We start from the raw sequence: 23,808 nt of genomic DNA, 5'->3' as shown, positions 1-23,808 counted from the left end.
AGGTGCGTGTGGAAGCCATCTCAGTCCTACCAGCGGTGGCGCTGCATTTTTCTATAAAACTAAACAACCTCTCTACCTTTCAGGGGCTACTCATATATTGACTACCTGGGCCCAAAGCGGCTTTTTCCCAAGCATTACTGACTCCTAAACAGACTCCCATTCTCTCACAATTCTGGGTGATTTTAACTATCACCTAGAATTAATTAATATTTTGGATACAGTCAGACTGCTGGATAACCTAGCACCATTCAGCTTAAATTAGTAACCGAACCCACTCACCTGGCGGGCCATACTTTGGATGGCATCTTTACTAATAACTCTGATATTAACCTGACTAAAATATTAACTCTCCCATGGACAGAACACAAGGCTGTCCATTTTAACATCAAGGTTATGCAGCCTAACCACTGTACTCAAACTAAGCCATCCAAGGTAAAAATGCGACGCTGGAACAAAGTTCAAGGCAATGATCTAGAGTTGGCTCTTGGTCACTTCCCCAGCCCGCTACCGAAGGAAAATAATGAAGCAGTCTCCCAGTATAATGACTGGCTCCTGGCAGTGGCCGAATGTGTTGCGCCCTAAAAAATGGTGGTGGTAAAAAGAACCAAGATATCGTCACCTTGGTACAGCCCTGAGCTCAAGGGCCTAAAAGTAAACTGTTGGAGAGCTGAACATCTCTGGAGACAAGACCATAGTAATGGAAAGAAGGCAACATATAATCTAGCCCTCCAACAATACAAGGAAGCAAATATTGCCGCAAAACAAGTTATTTTTTACAACCAAGATTGAGAAATATTGAGAAAGTGGGAAATTCCACTAAGGAACTTTTTTAATCTATTAAACAGCTGGCTAAACCGCAGCAGGACAACACTTTTAAACCAGACCAAGCCATGTGTAATAAATTGGCTCTATGCTTTCAGAATAAGGTGCAAGTGATTTATAATGACCTCTTGAATACTCGGGGGACTCAGGATAAGCAATGCCAACTGCCTGGTGTTGTTCGATCAACCCATTGCAGATTATCATGTTTCCAGACAATCACTAATGATGAGGTACAAAAACTCCTCCTCTCTATTAAATCCGGCTCACCTAAAGACACTTTTCCTCCTGCCATTATGCACCTGGCCGCTAGGAAGATCTGTGACAAGCTTACCCCTCTTGCTAACCAAGTTTTGGAATTGGGTAACTATCCAGTAACCTGGAAAAGAGTATCTATCAGGCAAATTCTCAAAAAGCCGACCCTGGATCCTACTGAACCGAAGAACTATTGCCCAATTGCTGGCCTACCAATAGTAGCAAAAATTCTGGAGAAGTCAGTAAACAAGGTGTTAACTGACTATCTAGGTGGACTCCACACAGCATGGTTTTCGGTCCTGTCACTCTACCGAATCAGTCCTGATTACTGCAATGGAAGGACTCTGGAGAGTAGTGGATGGGGGGGGCAGAGCAGTCCTCGCACTCCTAGACCTATCAGCAGCATTTGACACTGTGAATCACACGGTGTTAGTGCAGTGGCTGAAGGATGTGGGAGTCGACGACACTGCCCTGGCCCTCCTCTCCTCCTTTTTGGAGGCAAGGGAACAGCGTTTCCATTGGGATGGTCTGCAATCGGACAGTTTCTATCTTCCTTGTGGAATTGCCCTGGTCTCATATGCTGATGACTCTCAGCTTGTTATCTCCATACTCAATCAGCCTGAGGCCACAGCCGCCAGGTTTCATGCCTGTCTCACTAAGATCATGAACTGGATGAACCATAGCTTCCTGAAAATTAACACTGATAAAATGGAGGTGATAGAGTTTGGCCATGGCCGGCCCCTGTGCAATGATTCCTGGTGGCCGGTAGAGACCAGGGAACGCCCGTGCCCTGTCCCTAAGGTAGGGAACCTCGGGATCATCTTCGATGACCAGCTGAATTTTTCTGCCCAGGTTAACAGTCTCACTTCCTCTTGCTTCTTTTTACTAAAAACTTTGAGAAAATGTTTCCATTTCATCTCAAAAGAACTGCAAAAGACGGTGGTGGTGGTGGTGGCGCTCTTCCTGTCTAAACTGGAGTGCTACAATGCTCTTTTTTTGGGCATTGATAAGACCAAGATGAGAAAACTGCAGTCTTTACAGAATGCAGCAGCAAGATTACTCATACCCAAAGGACAATCAACCTCGGCAGGAATTAAGTCACTGCACTGGCTTCCCATCCAGCAGCGTGAGGAATTCAAGGCCTTATGCCTGGTGCACAAAGCACTCTACGGTGGCTGTGCTGAGGATATCCCAAAAAATGTCCAACCTTACACCCCCTCACGTGCTCTTAGATCTGCCAATTTGGGCCTTATCCAGATTACTAAGATTAGACGGGCAAGATGGGGTGGCCATGAGATTTCAAGCCGATCGGTAGCTCTTTAGGAAGGACTTGAAAACATGGCTGTTCGCTTCCACATAGTCTCCCTGGTAACACAGGCCTACTTCCTCTCACATACACTAGCGCCAAGAAGCCATGGCAATCGAGCGCTCTATAAACATATATCCTATTCTATCCTATCCTAAATGACCTGCACAAAAAAAAACTCTTTACTCTTTCAACCACCCAATAGCAGGCTAATAGCTCCCATTTAATTACAGAATAGTGGTTCTCACTCTAATGTAAAGTGTGAGAAGCAAAACCTATAGTGCATTCTTTGCCTTTACTCATTTGTGTAATCATACCATCCAACCCGCATAGACCGGCATCCACAGAAAAAAGGCATTCTTTGTTAGTATCAAACAGATTTAACATTTTCCTCAAATCAAGCTCTTCTTTAGCTTCCAACAGAAAACAGAGTTGGAACAAGACAGGAGGGCTGCGGAAGCGGAAAAAGAGTTAGATAAGTGTTCTGCATAAAGCGTCAGGTGCTGCGAAGATCCACGTTTTTAGGGAGTTCCTGAAAAGCGTTTCAGACTGGATCTGACGGAGTTGGTTAGGGAGTTGGTTCCATGCTTTGGAGCATATCACTGCGAGCGATTTTCCGCCCTTTGAGACATATCTAAATGCTGGTGGTTTTAACAGGTTTACATTAAAGGATATAAGACTCCGAGACGGTATATAACTCGTAAATCTAGCCCGGAGGTAGTGTGGACCTGAAGAGTGAAATATTCTGAAGGGTATTATCAGAATCTTAAACAGGACTATTTTATGGATTGGCAGCCAGTGGAGTGTTTCTAGGGCCGCCGATGCAGATGACCTCCTAGGCCATTTCAGCACCAGACATGCTGCTGGGAGTGGGACCATTTGGAGTTTCTGTAAGACTTACTTGTTGGCACCTGCATAGAGGCTGTTGCAGTGGTCCAATCTAGAAGTGATTAGGGACATAGCAACTGTCTGTCTGGCTGAGATGGGAAGCAAATCAAAAAACTTTTTGAGTGATTTTATGATATGGAAGCAAGTTCCAGCAACTGCCAGTGATTGCTGTTTAAAGGAAGCGTGGCATCAAATTTGATTCCCAGATTTCTGACCACTTTCGCAATGTTTGGAGGAGGGGGAGTGTCAGCAGGCCACCATATATTAGGAGAGAAAGTGGTCCCTTGTCCTAGTGGTAGTATTTCCGTCTTTTCCGAGTTGCACTTTAGATGATTGGTTTTCATCCATTGGAAGGTAGCAGTGAGACATAAGCAGAAATGTTCTTCCACCTGTGTAGTGTTTTGTCCAGGACCAGGATTAACTGCGTATCATCCGCATAGGGCTAAGGATGGACCCCTGAGGGACACCGGAGAGCAGTAGTTTTTCTTTTGATTTTTGTATTGACCAAGAGTGATGAATTGTCTGCGGTTCTGCAAGAACCCTTTAAGCCAGGCCAGGGCTATGTGGGAAATGCCATAGGATTCGAGACGGTCTAGAAGAATGACATGTGAGACCATATCGAACACCGCCGACAGATCGATTAAAACCAGAACCGCGTTCTTTCCTTGAACATGGGTAGCTTTGACAGATTCAGCCGTGTACAGTAGCTTATTCTGTCGAATGCTGGGATCTGAAACCAGATTGTTTAAGGTGTAAAATATTAGCTTCTTCCAGGTATGTTGTGAGTTGGGTGTTAACAAGTTTTACCGTGATCTTACTAAGGCATGGTAGTAGAGAAATAGGTCGAAGATTGGTGAGGGTATAGGGGTCCGCTAAATCAAGTTTTTTTATACTGAATCGTTTTTATTTATAAATTTAAAAGAAATGTTTAACAAAATTAGAATAATGAGTGACATAAAAAATGTCTACTTGTTTTGAAGTAAAATAAAGTTTTTTTAAAATGTATCCTATAGTTTACTTTACTGCTGAGAGATCTTCACCACCGGGAAGGCAATCTCCGTTGGGATAAAATATAGGGAAAATTTTGAAATAAAATGAGTTCTCACACTGTACTCTTGTCTAAAATATATGATAAGTTCTTATGAAAAATAGCTTGAATAAACTAGCCATCTTTGCAGATTAACCAGCTTCCCTATGCTGATCAGTAAGATCACTCAATGAACAATGGAGTTCTGTGGCATATTACCTCATTTGCTAATGAGGTCATGTTAGAATTCTCTTAGAGCGCTTGTAAGGCAGGATTCTGTGGGCTGGCAGTTGCGCTGCCACGGCCGTTGGATGAGGTGTGAATATGAATAAACTCCGATTACCAGAACATCGTGTTATCATCATTTTTCGACATCACAATTTGGCGACAGAAGATGGGATTTTCGTGGTGATGGTACTACACCTCAACAAGGCATCAAGTTAGATTCCGTAGAATCCACCACTGTGCCGTCCAAGCCAAGTTTCCTTCCTGAAGAGCTGTTACGACGTGAGACGGTCTCAGCCGAGTTGTTTCTCAGCCTCCATCCTGCAACTGCGCCTCTGCTGTAGAAGGTATTTCTTTGTTGTATCAGTGCAGAGGAACGACCATTCGCCCTCTCACACGTTTATCTGGAGACATTTGAGAGGAACATCGCTCCACCCTGCGGTGCTGTTTTATTTCCTGCAGTGCGCAGTAGGTTAAAGGAAAAAACGTCGCTCCACCCTCCGGTGCCGTTTTACTTCCTGCAGTGCGCAGTAGGTTAAAACAATGAAACAACTAGAGCTCTTACAAAAGGAGGAAGTCCCCGTTATTGGGGATGTGTAGGAGTTCACCGCGTTGCATTTATACAGTGCGCAGGTGTAGGCGAAACAACTAGTGCGCTAACCAGAGCAGCAAACTCATCGTTTTGGGTATTTAATGACCATTTGAGGAAGTTTTAACAGTTTCTGCATGATTCTAGTACTTTCTCCTTTGTTATTTGTGGCAACGCTACAAGTCCTCACAACTGTTCTTTCAAAGTTATTGCAAAGAGGAAATATATAAAAAAAGAGGAAAAGAAAAGAACATTTCTTTTTTTGCAAGTAAATTAAACAGCAATTATTTGGAGGTGAACAATGTCAAATCCACTCTCCAGTTTGCAATTTTATTTCTGATTTCAAAGAATATAACATCAGACCTTACAAAATTAGTGAAAATTACAAATGTATTTATTTGTTATGGATATTTGATTTGCTTAATAATTATATTTATATTTAGTATTTGTGCTTAATTAATACACACATAGTTTTTCTTTGCATGTTGTGAGGTAAATCTTACTTTAAAAGTGAAAATGCAGAATGTGACTTCAGCCCCTTCCTTTCTTCCTTCTCCTGGTGAACCAAATATAGAAAGGTCTAAGTGGAAGAAAGTATTTTACAACTATGCACGAGTTTGTGACACTAATTTAAGTGCAGAGCGTAAACATGCTTTGTTATTACAATGTTTAGGGGCAGAGGGACAGGATGTTTTAGAGAATTTGTCTGATCTTTCGCATGCTGAAGCAAGGGATTTAAATGAGTTTGAAATTGCAATAGCAAAGCTTGATCGACATTACTTACCACGTGTAAGTACTATTCTAGAGAGGTATCATTTTGTATTAAGGTCTCAGGGTCAAGATGAATCTATTGAAGATTTTGTAACTTCCTTAAGGAAATTAGCATCTAAGTGTAAATTTGGTGGTGCGGTAGCTGAAAGGATCAGGGAGCAGTTTTTGCTTCGATGCAACAGTAATAAGATACGTGAAGAACTGTGGATGAAGGATGAACCTCCTCTTGATGAGGTACTTATTGTTGCTAAGCAGGTAGAACACATGATAAAGTGTGTTAGTGAACTTAAGGATGGGAAAGAAGTACATGTTTCAACTTCCACTGATAAGGAGGCTACTGCTGATGTATGTGTAGTTAGATCTTCTGGATCTAAAATTTAAAGTTCTCCTGTTGTTAAACAATTCACTGAGGTTAAAAGCATTAAAGGCAGTGAACAAAATTTAAATGTAACTTGTTTTAGATGTGGCTATTCTGGTCACAAGGCAAATGACAGATCATGTCCTGCTTTGTCACAAACCTGTAATTTATGTGGCATTAAAGGTCATTTTAGCAAGTGTTGTAGTAATAGAAACAGAAAATATAATAAGAACAGAGTCAAGGAATCTTGTCAAGAGATTGTTTTGGAAGTCAATGAATCCAGAAATGGTTTTCCCTCCGAAGTAGTCAATATTGATGCCAAAGAGACTGTAATGAAATTTGATTCATGCTCTAGGATCTCCATTATCTCAGAATGTACCTTGTTGAATCTATTTCCTGATGGGATTTCACTTGAGGAAATGGATATACAACCTGGAGGTTATGGTGGGAGTAAGATCGACATGATGGGATATCTCACAGCAACAATTAGTGTTTGTGAAAAGAGCATGTGTGGAAAGATATATGTGTCTAGTGAAGGTGATGATCTTTTAGGCTGGATACACCAAGAAGAGTTGGGTGTTAGTCTTCATCCAAGCAAGAATCCTCAGGTACAGGTTGATCAAGTTGACAACAAAGGAAATAAATTTATTAAGGAATTTAACTGTTTATTTCAAAATAAACTTGATAAGTTAAATGGGTATAAGCATAAAATCAGACTGAAAGACAATGCCACTCCTGTTGTAGCAAAATTCGTGAGGATTCCAATTCATTTACAAACAGCAGTTGACATGGAACTCAAGAGGTTGGTGGAATGTGGAGTCATTGAAGAAGTAGAAGCTACAAATTGGTTGGCTCCCATTGTCGTCGCACGTAAAGGGAATGGAGACATTCGTCTTTGTGTGGACTTGAGAGAGTTAAATAAGGAGGTGGTCGTTGATAGATTTCCGCTTCCCAACATTGAGGAAATTATTACTACTTTTTCTGATGCCAAAGTTTTCAGCACTCTAGATTTGATGTCAGCTTACCATCAGATTGATTTGCATGAGAGTTTGCAGGATCTCACGGCTTTCACGACTCCATTTGGCATTTTTCGCTTCAAGAGAATGCCTTTTGGTGTAATTTCTGCGGCTGCAGTTTTTCAGAGAGCCATGTCAATCATTTTAAAAGATCAACCTGGAGTTAAATGTTATCAAGACGACATTATTATTTTTGCATCAGACAATGTACAACATGATCAACGTGTTCGTCAGGTCTTACAAAAACTTCAGGAAGTTAGTCTACCACTTAAGGCGGACAAGTGCAAATTCAGTGTTAATGAAGTGAGTTATCTAGGTTACAATGTCACTGATTCAGGAATAAAACCTGAGACAGAACTGGTCAATACTATAAAAGGTTTAAAGGAACCTGTGTTAAAACAAGAGCTGTCATCTTTTTTGGGAATGGTAGAGTACTACAGTCGCTTCATAAAGGACTTTGCTAGTAAAACATTTCACATGAGGAGTTTGCTTAAAAGAAACATTGAGCTTGTGTGGGGGGCAGAGTGTCATCAAGAGTTTATCAATGTGAAGAAAGATTTAGATAATGCTCCCTCTTTACAATCGTTTGAAGCTTCATCAGATACCAAGATTGTGTGTGATGCCAGTAGCAAAGGTTTAGGCGCACTATTAATTCAAAACAGAAATGGGAAAGAAAATCTTTTGCATGTATCTCAAGAACACTTAGAGATGCAGAACGGAATTGTTCCGTTATTGAACGGGAGTCCTTGGCTGTGTACTGGTCCATCATGAGGTTTAAACAATTTCTTTGGGGTATCAAATTTACAGTACAAACTGATCATAAACCCTTGGTGAGACATTTGTAAAGAAGGGTCTTGATTCAATTTCATCGCATATTCGCAGATGGGTTGTAGGATTACAGGATTTTTCTTTCACTGTTCATTATGTGCCAGGTGCCAGCAATTTCTCAGCTGACTGCTTATCAAGACTGTGTGATCTCAATATGGTTGAATCTGACATTAGTGATGATTTTGATCGAGCATGTGAGTGTGTGTGAAGTAACTGAGGGAGCTATTGGTGAAGAAGAGTGGCTAGAGAATATTAATAAGGATGTCATATTGAACAAGATAAGAGATTTGATTGTTTCAGGCATGAGGAATAAATCCAAGTTCAAGGAATTTACAGGATGTTGGGAGAAATTGTTAAATGAGCTTGCAGTTGATAGAGGGTTTCATTTGAGAGGCATGAGGTTAATTCCTCCAGAGAATTTGAGAAGTAAAATATTACGTCTTGCTCATGAAGGTCACATGGGCATTGTGAAAACCAAAGGAAGACTCAGGAGGGATTTTTGGTGGCCTACGCTTGACCGCGATGTTGAAAGTTTGATAAGAGATTGTTTTGAATGTACGATTTCAGACTAAGGTCTTAGAACTAGACAGTCACCCATGGTTTGCAGAACTTTACCTAAATATCCGTGGAAAGAAGTTGCCATGGATATTCTTGGTCCAATACGAGGTGAACATGCCACACCTTATGTTATTGTACTCATGGATGTTTATTCTAGTTGGGTTGAGGTATTGTGTGTACAAGACATTTCCTCTTCAGCGATCATTAGATTTCTGAAAGGTGTGTTTAAAAGAGAAAGTTTTACAAGGTTTCTCCTTACAGATAAGGGTGTACAATTTTGTTCTAGTGAGACTGAATCTTTTTTTGCAGAAGTGTGGAATTGTTCATAAGAAATCAGCGTTGTACCACCCTGAAACTAATGGTGCCATTGAAAGAGTTATTAAAACCTTAAAGGAAGGCATTCAATTAGCTAGAGCGAATGGTTTAGATTGGAAAAAAGAATTGTCCAATAGACTTATGGGCTATAGATTTTCACCACATTGCTCCACAGGAATGATACCTTTTGAACTATTCAAAGGTAGAACAGCTTCCACTTTTGTTTGACCTGGTTAGATGAAATGGAACAAAGGATGTGTTGACAATTCTCCTGGTTTGTGGAGAGAAAAAGAAATAGTTTCTCAGCACAAAAGGAAAGAGGATTTTGATTCTCGGAAATGTGTGAAAGTTGTGGAGGTAAATGTGGGTGATTTTGTCAAAGTAAAGGCTCCTAAAGGGTGTGCAGAGTGGTCCAAGTTCACCAGAGAACTTCAAGTTATCAAATGTTTCAAAAATGCTGTTAAGACACATGATGGTCGCATATGGAACAAGAACCGCGTTGCTATCACACGTAAAATTAATTCCTGTGATCATTCAGTGTTGAAACCTACTCCTGAGGTAAGCGGGTCTGGTAGTTCTGATCTGCATTGTTCATCTAGCAATGTTCCTTCAACATTTAGGAGGAGTGTTAGAGTTATCAAGAAACCTGCTTCTCTCAAAGATTATTTTGAATGATTAGTTTTCATTTCTTTTTGTTTTCCCAGTGTTACTTTTTGTATGGAAGGAAGATGTGTGGTGTATTACCTCATTTGCTAATGAGGTCATGTTAGAATTCTCTTAGAACGCTTCAAAGGCAGGATTCTGTGGGCTGGCAGTTGCGCTGCCATGGCCGTTGGATGAGGTGTGAATATGAATAAACTCCGCTTACCAGAACATTGTGTTATCATCATTTTTCGACATCACAAGTTCCCGGCTACTTTTTCTGTCTATTTTAGTTCTAATCATGAATGTTTCATAGCTTGCCTTGAACAAATAACCTGCTCCTACTATGTCACTGACTTGTATCCCCTGGTGTCTATGGGTTGATTGTGCACCTTTACGTAACTGCACTTTTGTGATGCATAACCTTCTTCACAGTTTCTTGTTTGTATCAATTTCCATTTTATTTCCTCCAATTTTCTTATCACACATAAGACATAAAATCCTTATTTTATATGATTATTTCTTTATTCCATTCAATTCCAACATACACCACTAACACATGTTTCTGGGAAAACCCCTTTCTTAAGGCTGCAATTAGTTCAAACAAAATATGTAAAACTAATTTAAATACACAGTAGTGTGTATATTAAAATTACACAATATATTTTTGCACCGAGTGCAAATTAATCAAAATGATAGAAAAGGTAAAAGAAAAGAAACTAGTGAGAAAAAGGAAGAAAAGAAGGAAACACAAAAGAAATGGCAGGAGAAAAGCAAAAAGACGGAAAACACAGAAAAGCCAGAAAACCAAGACGAAACACAAAAAAATATCAAACTGTCCCTCTCTATGTACTTAATTATAATCCTTGAAGCTTTCCATTTTATCAGAAACATTATAATGAATCTTCTGTTTCATTAATTCAAATGCTATAAAAAACCTCATGACCTCATTTGCAACGATTTGACATAGGGCAGCGCTACACGTCACTTTGCTGCATCAATTGGGCATTCCACAATACCTGTGACTGATGTCAGCAACAACTCTGTTCTTGTGTTTAGGTCGAGCCTGAGCCAGCGTGCATGCGCTGCTCTGCAAAGCTTCTTCTGTTTACTCCATGTGGGTCTGACTACTCCCACATATAGGATTGGCTTTTGCGTGTGTCTTTCAATAATGAAAGCACACAAATGGCTAAAGGCCGCCCCATGTCTCACCTCTTTTTTAATGTTCAATCCCAAGGGGTTTTTCTCTCTGGAGCGAGGAGCAGCCCGCAGTGTGGCAGCTGCATTCTTCATCGTAGATCAGGTTACTAATTAAACACAACGCGCCGCCGTGCATTTTTTATGCCCCTGCTACATGGCTTGATGCTTTGATTTATATATTGTTTGTTTGGTGCACTCTATTCATTTAATTGGTTCCCATACCATGGACACAGCTTCAAATGGCTGCGCTATATTTTCCAACACTTTATTTAAATATGGTCGCGACTGCCTGGGCAGCTAACAGCAGGCACGCGAACAATGCGTGGGAAAGCGGGGCAGCTTTGCCGGTGCACAGCAGCTGAGCTCGGGCACACTGCTCTCTTCAATAAAGTCAGAAAGCTCTTCAGGAAATGCTGGTATTGCTTCAGCTTTGCATCGGAACAACGTGCTAGATTCATGCAGTTGCTGGCTTCTTTCGAGACTTATTGTGGTATACTTTTCAACACTCTGTTTGATAGGGTTACAGTTGCCTGGACAGCAGGAATGGGAGACGTCGGGGGTAAAACGATATCGCAGAAATTACGGCTGTGCTCTCCAGAAGTATTTGCAAACGCTGGAGAGGCAGGCAGGCAGAACATGTGAGAGAAGCAACCCTACCCTCTGCAGCAGGCTTTGTCTTCCTTGTTTCCAAGAGCCCCTCGCCCCACAGCTGCATCTGTAAATTTAACCCCTCCCTACCAGCACCTCCTCTGCTTACTCTTCCCATGTCAGCTGCTATCACTTCCAGAGACTGGCAACGCAAAGCAAAACCTTCTTCAGAAAAGAGCTTACACACCATCTTTCTCTCATTTCTTATCTAGGGTTTTCACTGTATTTTCACACCTTTTTTTTCTGTCTTTTCAGTATTAGTCTGCCTGTATTTTTGCCTGATTCACATTTTTGTGCATTTTCACCCATTTTCTTTACCTGTTGTGCTCTTGTCTTTAGCTTCACACTGTGCGTCTGATCTCGCCGCTCGTGCCTTTTCTGCAACCACCTTCCCTCCTCCTCACTGCTCTTTACCTGCATCTGTGCCTTTTTCCACTCTCTCTCGCACTCTGGCACCTTTTCCAGCTTAGCCCAACCCCCTACTCTTTTCACCCTCCCTCGCTTCTATCATTACTATTTATTAAGCTGTAAAATATAAAACCTTTCATATCTTTTCTTTTACAGTGAAATATAACATATAAGCAAAGTGCTCAATGCCTGTTGCAAAAAATTTAATAATTCCTAATTGCAAAATATCCTCTGCCTGTAGTCTCCTCTCAGTTTCTATGCTGAGGAAGAAGGGCGGCAGTTATCAGGTAGAGTGCTGCATGGCCAAATACTTAAAAGGTTCCAAAGGCGAGACCTATTGGCTATGCCAATGCTTGTTTTGCATCTTGGTTCCAGCAGCACTGTGTAAAGCAGTAAAAGCAGCTCTCCCATTCAGAACCATAGCCAGCCAGGACAAAACTGCACCCGGGCTCCATGGGCCAGGTAAAATTGAACCCACTGCCTTGGCCTGGTCCTGGGACCCGCACCACCTTAACACTGTGAGAATTCCACATAACTCGAACTGTTAGTGATTCTTTCCCTTTGACCTCAATGTTATACTTTTCTAGTATTATTGTGCACTGATTTAATATTGCTTCAAAAATCTATAACTCCAGTTATATATATATATGATATTCCATTCATCCCGGTGTCTGAATTAAGATACAAATACACTCTATTTGTATAAATTGGTGCGGGATTACTTTCGAGGTATGTCAATTACTTATCGTCTATGGTGGTGCTCTGAAATGCTCTGAAATGCTTAATAAATGTTCCAAGAGTAATGACTCACTGATCTTTGCCACACTACCAGGACTGAGCTAAGGATTACTCCACTTTCCTACACACTCTTTGCTTTGACAAGAATAGAGCCTTCACAATTAGGCCGCATATCCCATGTGGAACATCATTCACTTAGTCTAGTGGAGTTAACGACAGATCTGGTTTCAATGTGTTTTTTGTCATGTCATCTGTGACACAGAGATCTTTCCAATAATTAAAACTTGAGAGACATTACCAGGAAAGATGAAGAAGGCCAGAAAAATGTGAAAGCAAAAGTTTGACCGAGACCTTCTGCTTAGTGTGTCTGATCCACGCTCTATCGCGTTCCGCCTCAAACATTGACGTTGCCCCAGTCAAGTGCAAGCAGATGTCGCAAGTTGGTGCTTTTGATTTTTAGGCACTAGAAAGTATTTAATCATTAAAAATTCCCTACATTGGATATTTGTTGTTATGGAGTCGTTTTGGAGTCTATTTGTTCATACAAAGATAATCTAGTCTTATAAACTGGTGTTGAATTTTTATTGTGTTTTTTTGTCTTACTTATTTAATGTATTGGTGTTTTTAAATGCTTTACACACCTGTCTACTGGGCTACGCCAGCTACCAAGGGTTGAGCAGGGCAATAATTTATTGAGACCTTGAATGACTCGTATTGTTTTTGTAGTCTTATTACTAGTGGTAGGTCAATCAATCAATCAATCAACGCATTTATATAGCGCACTACTCACCCAGAGGGTCTCAAGGCGCTGGGGGGTCCGCTACTGCTCGAACAGCCAAGTCTTGAGTTGCTTCCTGAAGGCGAAGTGGTCCTGGGTCTGGCGGAGGTGGGTGGGGAGGGAGTTCCATGTCTTGGCGGCGAGGTAGGAGAAGGAACGTCCCCCTGTGGTGGCTCTTTGGATGCGGGGGACGGTGGCGAGGGCGTGGCTGGTCGATTGAAGCTGGCGTTTGGGAGCGTAGAAGTTGCGGCGGCTGTTGAGGTATCCTGGGCCTTGGTTGTGTAGGGCTTTGTGTGCGTGGGTGAGGAGACGGAAGGTGATTCTCTTGTTGACCGGGAGCCAGTGCAGGTCTCTCAAGTGTCTGGAGATGTGGCTGCGACGGGGGATGTCCAGGATGAGTCGTGCTGAGGCGTTCTGGATCCGCTGGAGTCTCTTCTGGAGTTTGGCGGTGGTTCCAGCGTAGAGGGAGTTGCCGTAGTCCAGACGGCTGGTGACGAGGGCCTGGGTGACCGTCTTCCTGGTCTCGGTGGGGATCCACCGGAAGATCTTGCGTAGCATGCGCAGGATGTTGAAGCACGACGAGGAGACAGCGTTGACTTGTCTGGTCATGGAGAGGGAGGAGTCCAGGATGAAGCCCAGGTTGCGTGCGTGGTCTGTTGGTTTGGGTGCGCTGCCTAGGGCGGGGGGCCACCAGGAGTCGTCCCAAGCGGCGGGTGAGGATCCCAGGATGAGGACTTCTGTCTTGTCCGAGTTCAGTTTCAGGCAGCTGTTCTTCATCCATTCGGCTACCTCTTTCATCCCTTCATGAAGGTTGGCTCTGGCGGTGGCGGGGTCGTTGGTGAGGGAGAGGATCAGCTGGGTGTCGTCGGCGTAGGAGATGATGTTGAGGTTGTGCTGGCGTGCGATGTCGGCGAGGGGGCTCATGTAGACGTTGAAGAGAGTAGGACTGAGCGAGGAGCCTTGAGGGACGCCGCAGATGACTTCGGTGGCTTCAGATCTGAACGGAGGGAGGCGGACTCTCTGTGTCCTTCCGGCGAGGAAGGAGATGATCCACTCCAGTGCCTTTTCTTGGACTCCGACGTTGCTGAGGCGTTGTACTAGGGTACGGTGGCAGACAGTGTCGAAGGCCGCGGAGAGGTCGAGGAGGATGAGGGCCGCTGTTTCTCCGTTGTCGAGTAGCGCTCGGAGGTCATCCGTGGCTGCGATCAGGGCGGTCTCGGTGCTGTGGTTGGCCCGGAAGCCAGACTGCGAGGGGTCGAGGGATCCGTTCGTCTCGAGGAAGGCGGCCAGCTGCTTGTTGACGGTCTTCTCGATGACTTTTGCGGGAAATGGGAGCAGCGAGATGGGGCGGTAGTTCTTGAGGTCGGTGGGGTCGGCTGATGGCTTCTTGAGTAGGGCGCTGAGTTTGGCGTGCTTCCAGCTCTCCGGGAAGGTAGCGGTGTCGAAGGAGGTGTTGATGATGTTCCGCAGGTGGGGTGCGATAACAGCGTCGGCCTTGTTGAAAACGTGGTAAGGGCAGGGATCGGTCGGAGATCCGGAGTGGATAGAGTTCATCGTGCGGACGGTGTCTTTGGTGTTGATCGGGGTCCAGGCGCGGAGGGTGGTGGTGGGGGGCGGTGGTTCGGTCGTGGTGTTCGTCGGTTGAGTGCTGAAGTTGTTATGACTACTTATGACTACCAATAAGCCCTTTCCAACACATATTTTTGGGGGATCTGGCTTTTTTGAAGGTTATAACAATTCAAAATGTACATATAGCTCACACTGTGGAGAATCCATGGACCCGACAGATTAAACTGGCTGCCACAACATCAATAAGGATGTTACGGCAAGCATTGAAGAACTCCGTTTCCGGGAGGTTAAAAAAAGCATATAGGTGAAAGGGGAGGTATAGCCTGAAACTCTTGGCCTGGTGCTGGGGCAAAACACTGTGCAAACACAAGGAGATAATGGACTGAGCGCTGAAAATGTTCAGACACTCACCCCCAGTCACAGACCTGGGTTGAACCCATCATCAAAACTGCATCACAGATGCAAGAGCAACATTTTAGAAAAGACTGCTGTCCTTGTGATTTTCAAACTCTTTCAGGGCGAGCAATGGTCCGGGTGTCACCTAATTAGAAAAGAAGTCTAGGAGCTTTCATGGGGCCCACCGCCTGTGGTGTTTTTAGCCACAGAAACCCAATCCATGGGTATCCCTGGACATTTTGTGTTGGAAAGTTAGCAAGGGGTCCCACTCCTCATGCTGATTTCAACCTAGAAATCACATGCTGGGCCTCCTGCAATTTTAGTTAGGAAGGAAGGTATTACTCCCTCTTTTAGCTGATTTCAAACCCGGAAACCCCATCTCAGGGTTATGGTGCATATTTCTTTAGGATGCGGGTCTGCACCCCCCTCAAGCTGGTTTCAGCCCACAGACCCAATCCACTGGGGACTGGTGCATTTTTGGTAGAGAAACAGGGTTTCAGCCCTCCTGAGCCATGATGTATCCCAAGAGACCTCACTCCTCTGGCCCCACCTGAACACAGTGCCCCCTCTCCCAAGGGCTCCAACCCTTGGGACACTGTCAGAGTCCTGCTCTTACAGATCAAAATTTCGGCTAGCCACGGTGAAGCACTTCTTCTATCCTCAGAAGGGTGGCCTCAGTAGGGTGGTTCAGAATACTATATGTATCAAGTGGGAGGGACTCAGAGCACATAAATGTCCAGCATACATACTCCGATGAGTCAATCACAATCAAAGAGTTACGCAGTTCCTCTTAAGTACGGATTTGTCTGCTTAGGTTAGTTAAGTTCTGCAGAGTCTGCAGGGAGCATTACTCTGCAGCAACACATGTCCTCACACACCTTGGCACTCACTTCCTTGTTCAGACAGACCATAAGCCAGATGAAGGGTGAAAACCTTCAGACATGTCGTAGCATGTTCATTTCCTTCTCGTTGGTGCTAGACCCCAATCCGTGTTTCAGTATGAAAACATATCACTAATGCAAGTATGTGAAATTGATATAATAGATTTCAAATATACTATCATCCATTTTCAGCAGTGTTTGTTGTTTCATGATTTTGGCAATGTTTTTGATTGCACTGCCGAGTGCTTCATAATCATACAAGTGAACAACACGAAATGCCAATCCTCCATATAATGCCGTATCAGATACAGAAAGCAAAGTCATTTACCTTAAAATACATCTTCCATTTGTCCATTAAAAGTGGATGCAATGAATAGCAAGTGTCATAAGTTGAACAAAAGTCATCAGAGAATTCCTTAGGAGGCAATATTTCTGTGTCAGCTTGCCAATTGTCAAAAATGCCATCCTTAGCAGCTACAAGGAAAGGCACAACTGACAAATAATAGTCCACGCCTGTAAGAAAGAGAGAAAGTGCACTGAAGAAACAAGTCATTTACACAAAACAGAAAAAACACTGAACATACCAAAAAGTATCCATGCTGTTTCATTATTTTCCAGAAACAATGGTCCCTCACAACAAAAACATATTTTTGAAAAAAGTGATTTACAGATTTCATAATGTATATGTTTATCTGTCCAACATGATCATTTAATCTGAGCAATTAAAATAACAACATACAAGTGGGACCATACACAACATAAAAGAAGAACTCAGGCATTTAGAGAAGCAAGGCCAAAAGAGCAATTCATTAGTTAGGTAAATGAAAATACTTTGCAGCACCACAGCACTATAATAATACTATAAATAATCCACATTTGTAAATCGCAAACAATCACCCGAAAGGGTCTCTAGGCGCTGGGGGCCGTCGTGAAGATTAAGCAAGCTATTGCCCAGAGTCACATGGTGCTGGGTTAGTCTAGCGCCGGGGATCGAACCATGATCCCCAGATCCCGGAGTCAGTCACCCTGGTCGTGGCGCCACACCTCTTCCACATAAGGAGTTTAACTTTGAGTCAGGGTTCGAGAAGTCGACAACATTTCAATCCCTTTAACAAAATACAGGGATCATCTTCAGGACACGTCAATTGGTGCCTGAGACAGATGCCTGTGAAAGCGTGGAAAGGAAAAGAGAACAAAAAAGGGAACAAACAGGGAGATGAGAAAAAAAGAAGGGGGGAATAGGGTATACATTATTTAAATAGTTTGGGAAAGATAAGCGATGACCTGTTATCCACGAGGTATTTACAAGTAAAAGCCATGCTCAGTAAGCTGATGCAGTTTAAGAGGGGCTCGAGTAAGTATAGATTCGGCTCCATATGAGGCTGGTGCTGGAAAGAGCCTTCGGAGGGGAGGCATGCTCAAGAATTGGCAGGCTCATTGCTAATCACGGTGTGTGCATGACATTCAATGTCAGGTAAAAAGACATAAACCGTAAGTGAAGCATGCCCTTGCACTCAGTAGGCTCGGTGATGTCAGGTGGTGGCACAGCGAGCTGACTGCAGATGGAGCCGAAGTCAATGCCAATAGTAAGGGCTGACCGCTGAAGGTTAGCTGACCCAGTCAACAGTAGATTGGCATGGGTGCCCTCGAGGGAGCCGGTAAAAGACAACTGTAGTCCGATGGTACTGGCTCACACGATTCGAGGCGCTGTGCTAAGAATAAGCGCATTCCATACCCTGAGGCTAGTGATAAGAATGTGCGGGTGCGGTCTTCCCCCCTTTCCGTTTTTGTTATTTTTCACATATGTTAACTGTTGTTATTACTTACATCATTTTTATGCAAATTTCAATAAAGCAGATTTGAAAGAAAAAGAATGTGTGGGTGCCGTGAAGGGAATCCCCCGCGGTCTGGGCGACGGAGCGAGCACTGGTGGGGTTCACGAGGGGAGTGAGAGATTCGAGTAAACGCTTTAATCGATGTGTGGGCCGGTGTCCACGTCGGTCCTTACCTCTAGTTGTGAACGGTGCACTTCCCAGTTAGAGATGGTGTTAACGGGGGGCGTGGCTTAGGCGCCGACGGGAATGGCCGCTCCTCTCGGAGGCTCCGTGAGAGCATAGAGCGACGGAACTCCTCCGGGCGTCTGCCGGGACTGCGACATCGCAAGATTGTGCCTGGAAGCGGCGGAACTCCTCCTGAATGCACAGGCGGCTGAGCGGAGGTGCGGGGTGAGCGTGTGTGATGATTTTTTGGTGCTAATTATCGGCTGCGGCTCGCTGCTGAGTTGCAGCCGCCATTTTGTGCACTTATGCTACCCCTGCCTCCCGCGATGACTTTTATCTGTTTTACATGCCTAAATTGACTTTTGCCGCTTTGGTACGATTATAGTTGCCTTCTTTTCCCTCATTTCACGGCAATCCTTTTTTTGCTTGGCAATTTTGGATACCTTTGGCTTCTGTGGAGAGCTTGTTCATGTCTCCTCAGCTCAATGTAATCTTGGACACCATTTTGGTTTGCTGCCTCTACTTTTCAAGTCGCTTTCTACCATGTTTTATGCATCCTGTTCGGTTTTGTTGCTTATCCCTACACATGATTGATATCAGAGCGTGTATATGGATGAAGGTTGGATTTCTGCCTCGTACTAGCTGACTCTTCATTTTTCCTCAACAATTTTTCAGTGTTTTACTCAGACGCCATTTTGGGACTTTGTGCTCATCTACCAATATTTTCATCTCTCGGATTTTTGGTAATGATGGCTCATTCTAATCGTAGTAACGCGCAGCACACTAACACCAGTTCCATGCCATTAGAGGAAAATAATCCATTCAGTGTTTTACAGGATAATATGGATGAAGTAACTAATGACTCTCTTGGAATAAAAGGCTCATCTCCTAACACCTCTCGTCCAAGCACAAAACCTAACTCTAAAATACCTTCCACACCAGGGAAAAGAGCAAAGACGAATCCTCCTTCTCCCACTACCACAGCTTCGTCCATTTCCATGGAGCTTCTTCTTGAAGAAATCCGCTCTCTTAAACCCTACATGGCAGAAACTAATGCTCGCCTTCAGAGTCTTGAGGATAGTTGGTTGCATAATGAACAGAAAGTTGCGGAACTTGAAAGGAAAATGTCCTCAGTGCAGGTACTCTCTGACCAGGTGCCGGGAATACATAAGGAAATACAATCTCTTAAGCAACAGGTTGAAAATTAAGAAAATCGCAATCGTCGCAATAACCTACGTATTTATGGCCTTGTGGAAGGTCTTGAAGGTACTAATCCTATATCCTTCTTTCAATCCTTCGTGCCAACACTCCTTGGTCTTCCAACTTCTCCTCCGTTGAACATTCAGCGAGCTCACCGTTTGGGTCAACTCTCTCGTTCTACCAACTTCTCTTCATCTTCGGCGAAACCTAGAGGTGCTATTTTGTACTTCCTAGAGTTTACTGACTTGCTGAGAATCATTCAAGCTGCCAAGCAGAAAGGGAAGATCACCTGGAATGGTTCCAATCTCTTTTTTGCTCAGGACTACGCTAAGGCCACTGCAGATCGTCGCAAACAATTTCTAGACATGAGACCTGCTCTCCGGGGCCCTGAATGCACGATACGGACTATTTCATCCTTGTCTCTTTAAAGTGACTTACAACAATAAAACGACGAACTATGAAGACCCTATACTTCTTCAACATTTCCTCGACTCTTGCAGAGATGGTTCTATGGACACTTCATGTTTATAATTGAGGGGATTATTTAATTATTCACTTTTTGTCTCTCATTGTCTATTTTTATCCTTCATTTTGCTGTTCTTGTTGTGTCTTGAGGTATTCTTCTAATGTTTTTTCTTTCCTTCCTATCAGGTGCGGTTTTGTGATCCTTTTTATGTATGATTTCTTCGTCCTATGCCCGGAGGTTGTTCTTCCTTTGCCGCATCCTCTCGGAGTCCTCCGTTCGGTGTGGTTTTTCCCTTATGTGGTTCCTCCATCCCCACTCTCATTGTCTTTCTGTGGTATGTCTTTTAGACATTTTTATGCTTTTTCAAACAACGTTTGATCTGTGTTGTTTTCCTGTTTCATGTACTCTTCTTTCTCTTCCCTCCTTCACATCTTTCTTTTTCTTCTTTTTCTCTTCCTATTCTCTGTTTCCTTTCCCCTTCTTTTTTCTATTTTCCATTTTTGATTACAGTCTCTTTCTCTCATTTTCCTCTGTTTTTTAATTCTGCACTTCCCAATTCATATTCTGTTACTCTAATATCTACCGTTTTTTCATTATTGCATTTAGTTTTTTCATTGTTTACATGATACTTGTTCAAGTTGATTCTATTCAGTTGCATATTTGTTCTAATTTTTACCAGTCTTTTAGTAATGTGATTGGCTTTTTTACTGTCTGTTTAATAATGATTAGTATTAATTTCATCTGGTTCCATTTAGAGTTGTTACATGGAATGTTATGGGAATAAATAATCCTATGAAAAGACAATGAATATTAACCCACTTAACTAAATTAAAGGCTGACATAGCTCTACTTCAAGAGACGCACCTGTCTGATACTGAATCAGCTAAATTGAAACGAGGTTGGGTTGGTAATGTTCTTTCTTCTCCAGTCCTTGGTAAAAAAAATGGAGTTTCTATTTTATTCCATAAAAAGTATCAGATCTTAGTTATTCATCAAGAATGTGATTCGGAAGGTCGTTGGATAATAATTAAGCTACTTATAAATCAAATTCCTTTAGTCCTTTTTAACACCTATGCTCCAGTTACTATTGATAATTCTTTCTGGACTCTAATTTCTGAGAAGCTTCTCTTGTTGGATGAAGAGTATATTATTTTTGGAGGGGACTGCAACCAGGTTTTTGATCCCATATTAGATAGACACTCTTCTGTTAGATTTTCTAATTCTAAGATGCATTCCCAATTTACTTCTGCTATACGACACAAATCTTTGGTTGATATCTGGAGACTCTGTAACCCTGATACTCGAGAATACAGCTTTTACTCTCCCGCTCATCATTCTCAATCCCGAATAGATTACCTCTTTTTTAGTAAATGCTTATCCCAACAAGTTTCTCAATCTGAAATTGGATCCATTCTAATTTCGGATCATGCTCCAGTTTTTGTTGATTTTGATTTGTTACCTTCTACTCCGCATACACGCAGATGGCGATTCAATAATACTCTATTGTCTGATCCCAACTTTACAAGCCAATTCAGCTCGTTTGCCTCTGAATTCTTTTCCCTCAATTCTGTTCCAGACTCCTCCCCAGTTACGATTTGGGATTCCTTTAAATCAACGGCCAGAGGTTTTATTATAAATTTTGTATCCCGCAAAAGGAAATCTTTTGAAGCTAAAACTTCTCAAATGCTTACAGAAATTAAACAACTTGAATACAATTATTATCATTCAAACTCTGAATCTTCATTAAAAAACCTTATTGACGCAAAATTCTAGTTTAACAAATCATCTACTGAAGCTGCTTCTTCCTATCTTTTAAAGAACAGTGCCCGTTATTATGGAGGTCAAAATAAAATGGGGAAGTTACTGGCAAACTATTTGAAAATACGACGTGATCGGACTAAAATAGAATCCATAAGGAATAATACTGGTATCTCCTTATTTAAGGATAATGACATTTTAAACAAATTTGTTTCTTTTTATAAGAATTTATATACTCCTGAACAACAACCGACTTTAACTAATCTTTCTGCCTATTTTGAATCTATTGAACATCTTCCATCTCATGACACTGACTTTTCCTCTTTAGAATTGGATATCACTCTCTCTGAAATTACTCATGCAATTTCAGTACTAAAAAGGGGGAAAGCTCCTGGCCCAGACGGTTTTACGATTGAATTTTATGCGCAATTTGCTAACTTACTTCTTCCTCATCTTCTTTTACTTTTCAATTCCTTTATTACAAATGGTGCTTCTTCTGGTACATTTCAGGAAGCCTTAATATGCTTAATTCCCAAGGATAGCAAGGATCCCACTCTTTGTAAAAATTACCGCCCGATTTCCCTAGTCAATCTTGAATATAACATTTTTGCTAAACTCCTTGCTCTCCGTCTCGACCCCATCTTACCTAATTTGACTGGACCCGAGCAAGCCGGTTTTGTAAAAGGTCGTCTATCCTCCGACAACTCTAGAGTCTTTTTTAATATCCTTAGTAAAGCTTCTTCTCTTGATTATACCATCGCTGCTATAGCGCTGGATGCAGAGAAAGCTTTTGACAGGATTGGATGGGATTTTATGTTCCACGCTCTTAAATGGATAGGGCTTCCTTCTAAATTAATCTCCTTTATTTTGTTATTGTATTCAGGTCCTAGAGCTTCCATTTTTGTTAACGGTAAAATCTCAGAATATTTTCCCCTTTTGAGAGGAGTTCGTCAGGGCTGTCCCCTCTCTCCCCTTTTATTTATAATTGCTTTAGAACCATTCTTAACCAAAATTAGGCAAGATGCTCGAATTACCGGTTTCCAGCTTGATACTTCCCATGTTAAAATGTCTGTGTATGATATTCTTTTATATTGTTCTAATCCTTCTACATCCATCCCGTCTTTTCTACAACAGGTTGATACGTTTTCCCACTTATCCGGCTACCGGCTTAACTCAGACAAATGTGAAGTTCTTACTTTAAATATACTTTGCATTAAGCAAGATTTTATTTCTACTGGTTTCTCTTGGCGATACCTAGGCCTGTGGTTTTCTTCAAACATACCGGAAACACTCAAAACTAAATTTTGATCACATAACTAAAACTCTATCTGATTCGATTGATCATTGGCATTGACTTTTTCTCTCTTGGTGGGGATGACTAGATTCCATTAAAATGATGCTCTCTCCCATGGTGCTATATATTATTTCCATGATTCCTGTACATATCCCTGGATTTTATTTTAAAAAAATTGACACTCTTCTAATGAAATTTCTTTGGAAAAACAAACCCCCTCGAATAGCTTTGTCCTCTCTAAAGAAGGTCAAATCTTCTGGCGGCCTTAAATTTCCTGACTTCAAATAGTATCATTATGCGTTTTCATTAAAACAATCTTCCCGATGGCTTTCCTTTGACCAGAGTACAACTCCGCCCGTCTGGTTGAATATAGAAAATTTCTTTATATCACCTTTTCAATTTCACGAATCTCTAACCTTTACAGACACTATCTCATCGAACTCCAGTCATTTCTCATTCTCGTAAACTTCTTGTTCCATTACTTCCATCCTCTTATCCCTTTGATTTCCTCATTGAATCAACAGCCCATCTGGCATAATAATCTATTACGGATTAATAAGCGTACTTTTTACTGGAAGTCTTGGAGATCTAGAGGTCTGCTTTGGATTTCACAATTAGTACTTAACAACACCCCTCTATCATTTTCGAATCTTCAGACACAATTTTCCTTACCATCTTCATGTAAAGCTCAATATGATCGTTTATATCCTTTGCTCTGCCAATATTTTCTTTCTTTACCGACTTCGTCTTCCACTTCCTCAAGTTGCTCCATGCTCTATCCCCTACTCTCCAGTTCCTCTTCAGCATCTGCTCTCTATAATTGCTTGTCTCTTTCCTCTGATAGGAGCAAAACGAAAGTTGAATTGGCTTGGGAG

The 23,808-nt window shown here is 42.2% G+C and overlaps 1 protein-coding gene across 1 annotated transcript in view; it reads right to left on the bottom strand.

Moving 5' to 3' along the window:
• Positions 1-23,808, bottom strand: part of LOC146822305 (protein LEG1 homolog) — a 282,602-nt gene that overhangs the window by 136,614 nt on the left and 122,180 nt on the right. The window contains exon 3 of the mRNA XM_085613393.1: positions 16,544-16,728. Coding sequence (XP_085469519.1) covers positions 16,544-16,728 — 185 coding nt within the window. The remainder of the gene's footprint in view (positions 1-16,543; positions 16,729-23,808) is intronic.

The sequence above is a fragment of the Triturus cristatus genome, chromosome 6, assembly GCF_964204655.1.
Source record: "Triturus cristatus chromosome 6, aTriCri1.1, whole genome shotgun sequence".
NCBI classification, from domain to species: Eukaryota; Metazoa; Chordata; class Amphibia; order Caudata; family Salamandridae; genus Triturus; species Triturus cristatus.
Note: the sequence above shows the minus strand (reverse complement) of the source record. Positions and strands in the feature narration are given on the sequence as shown.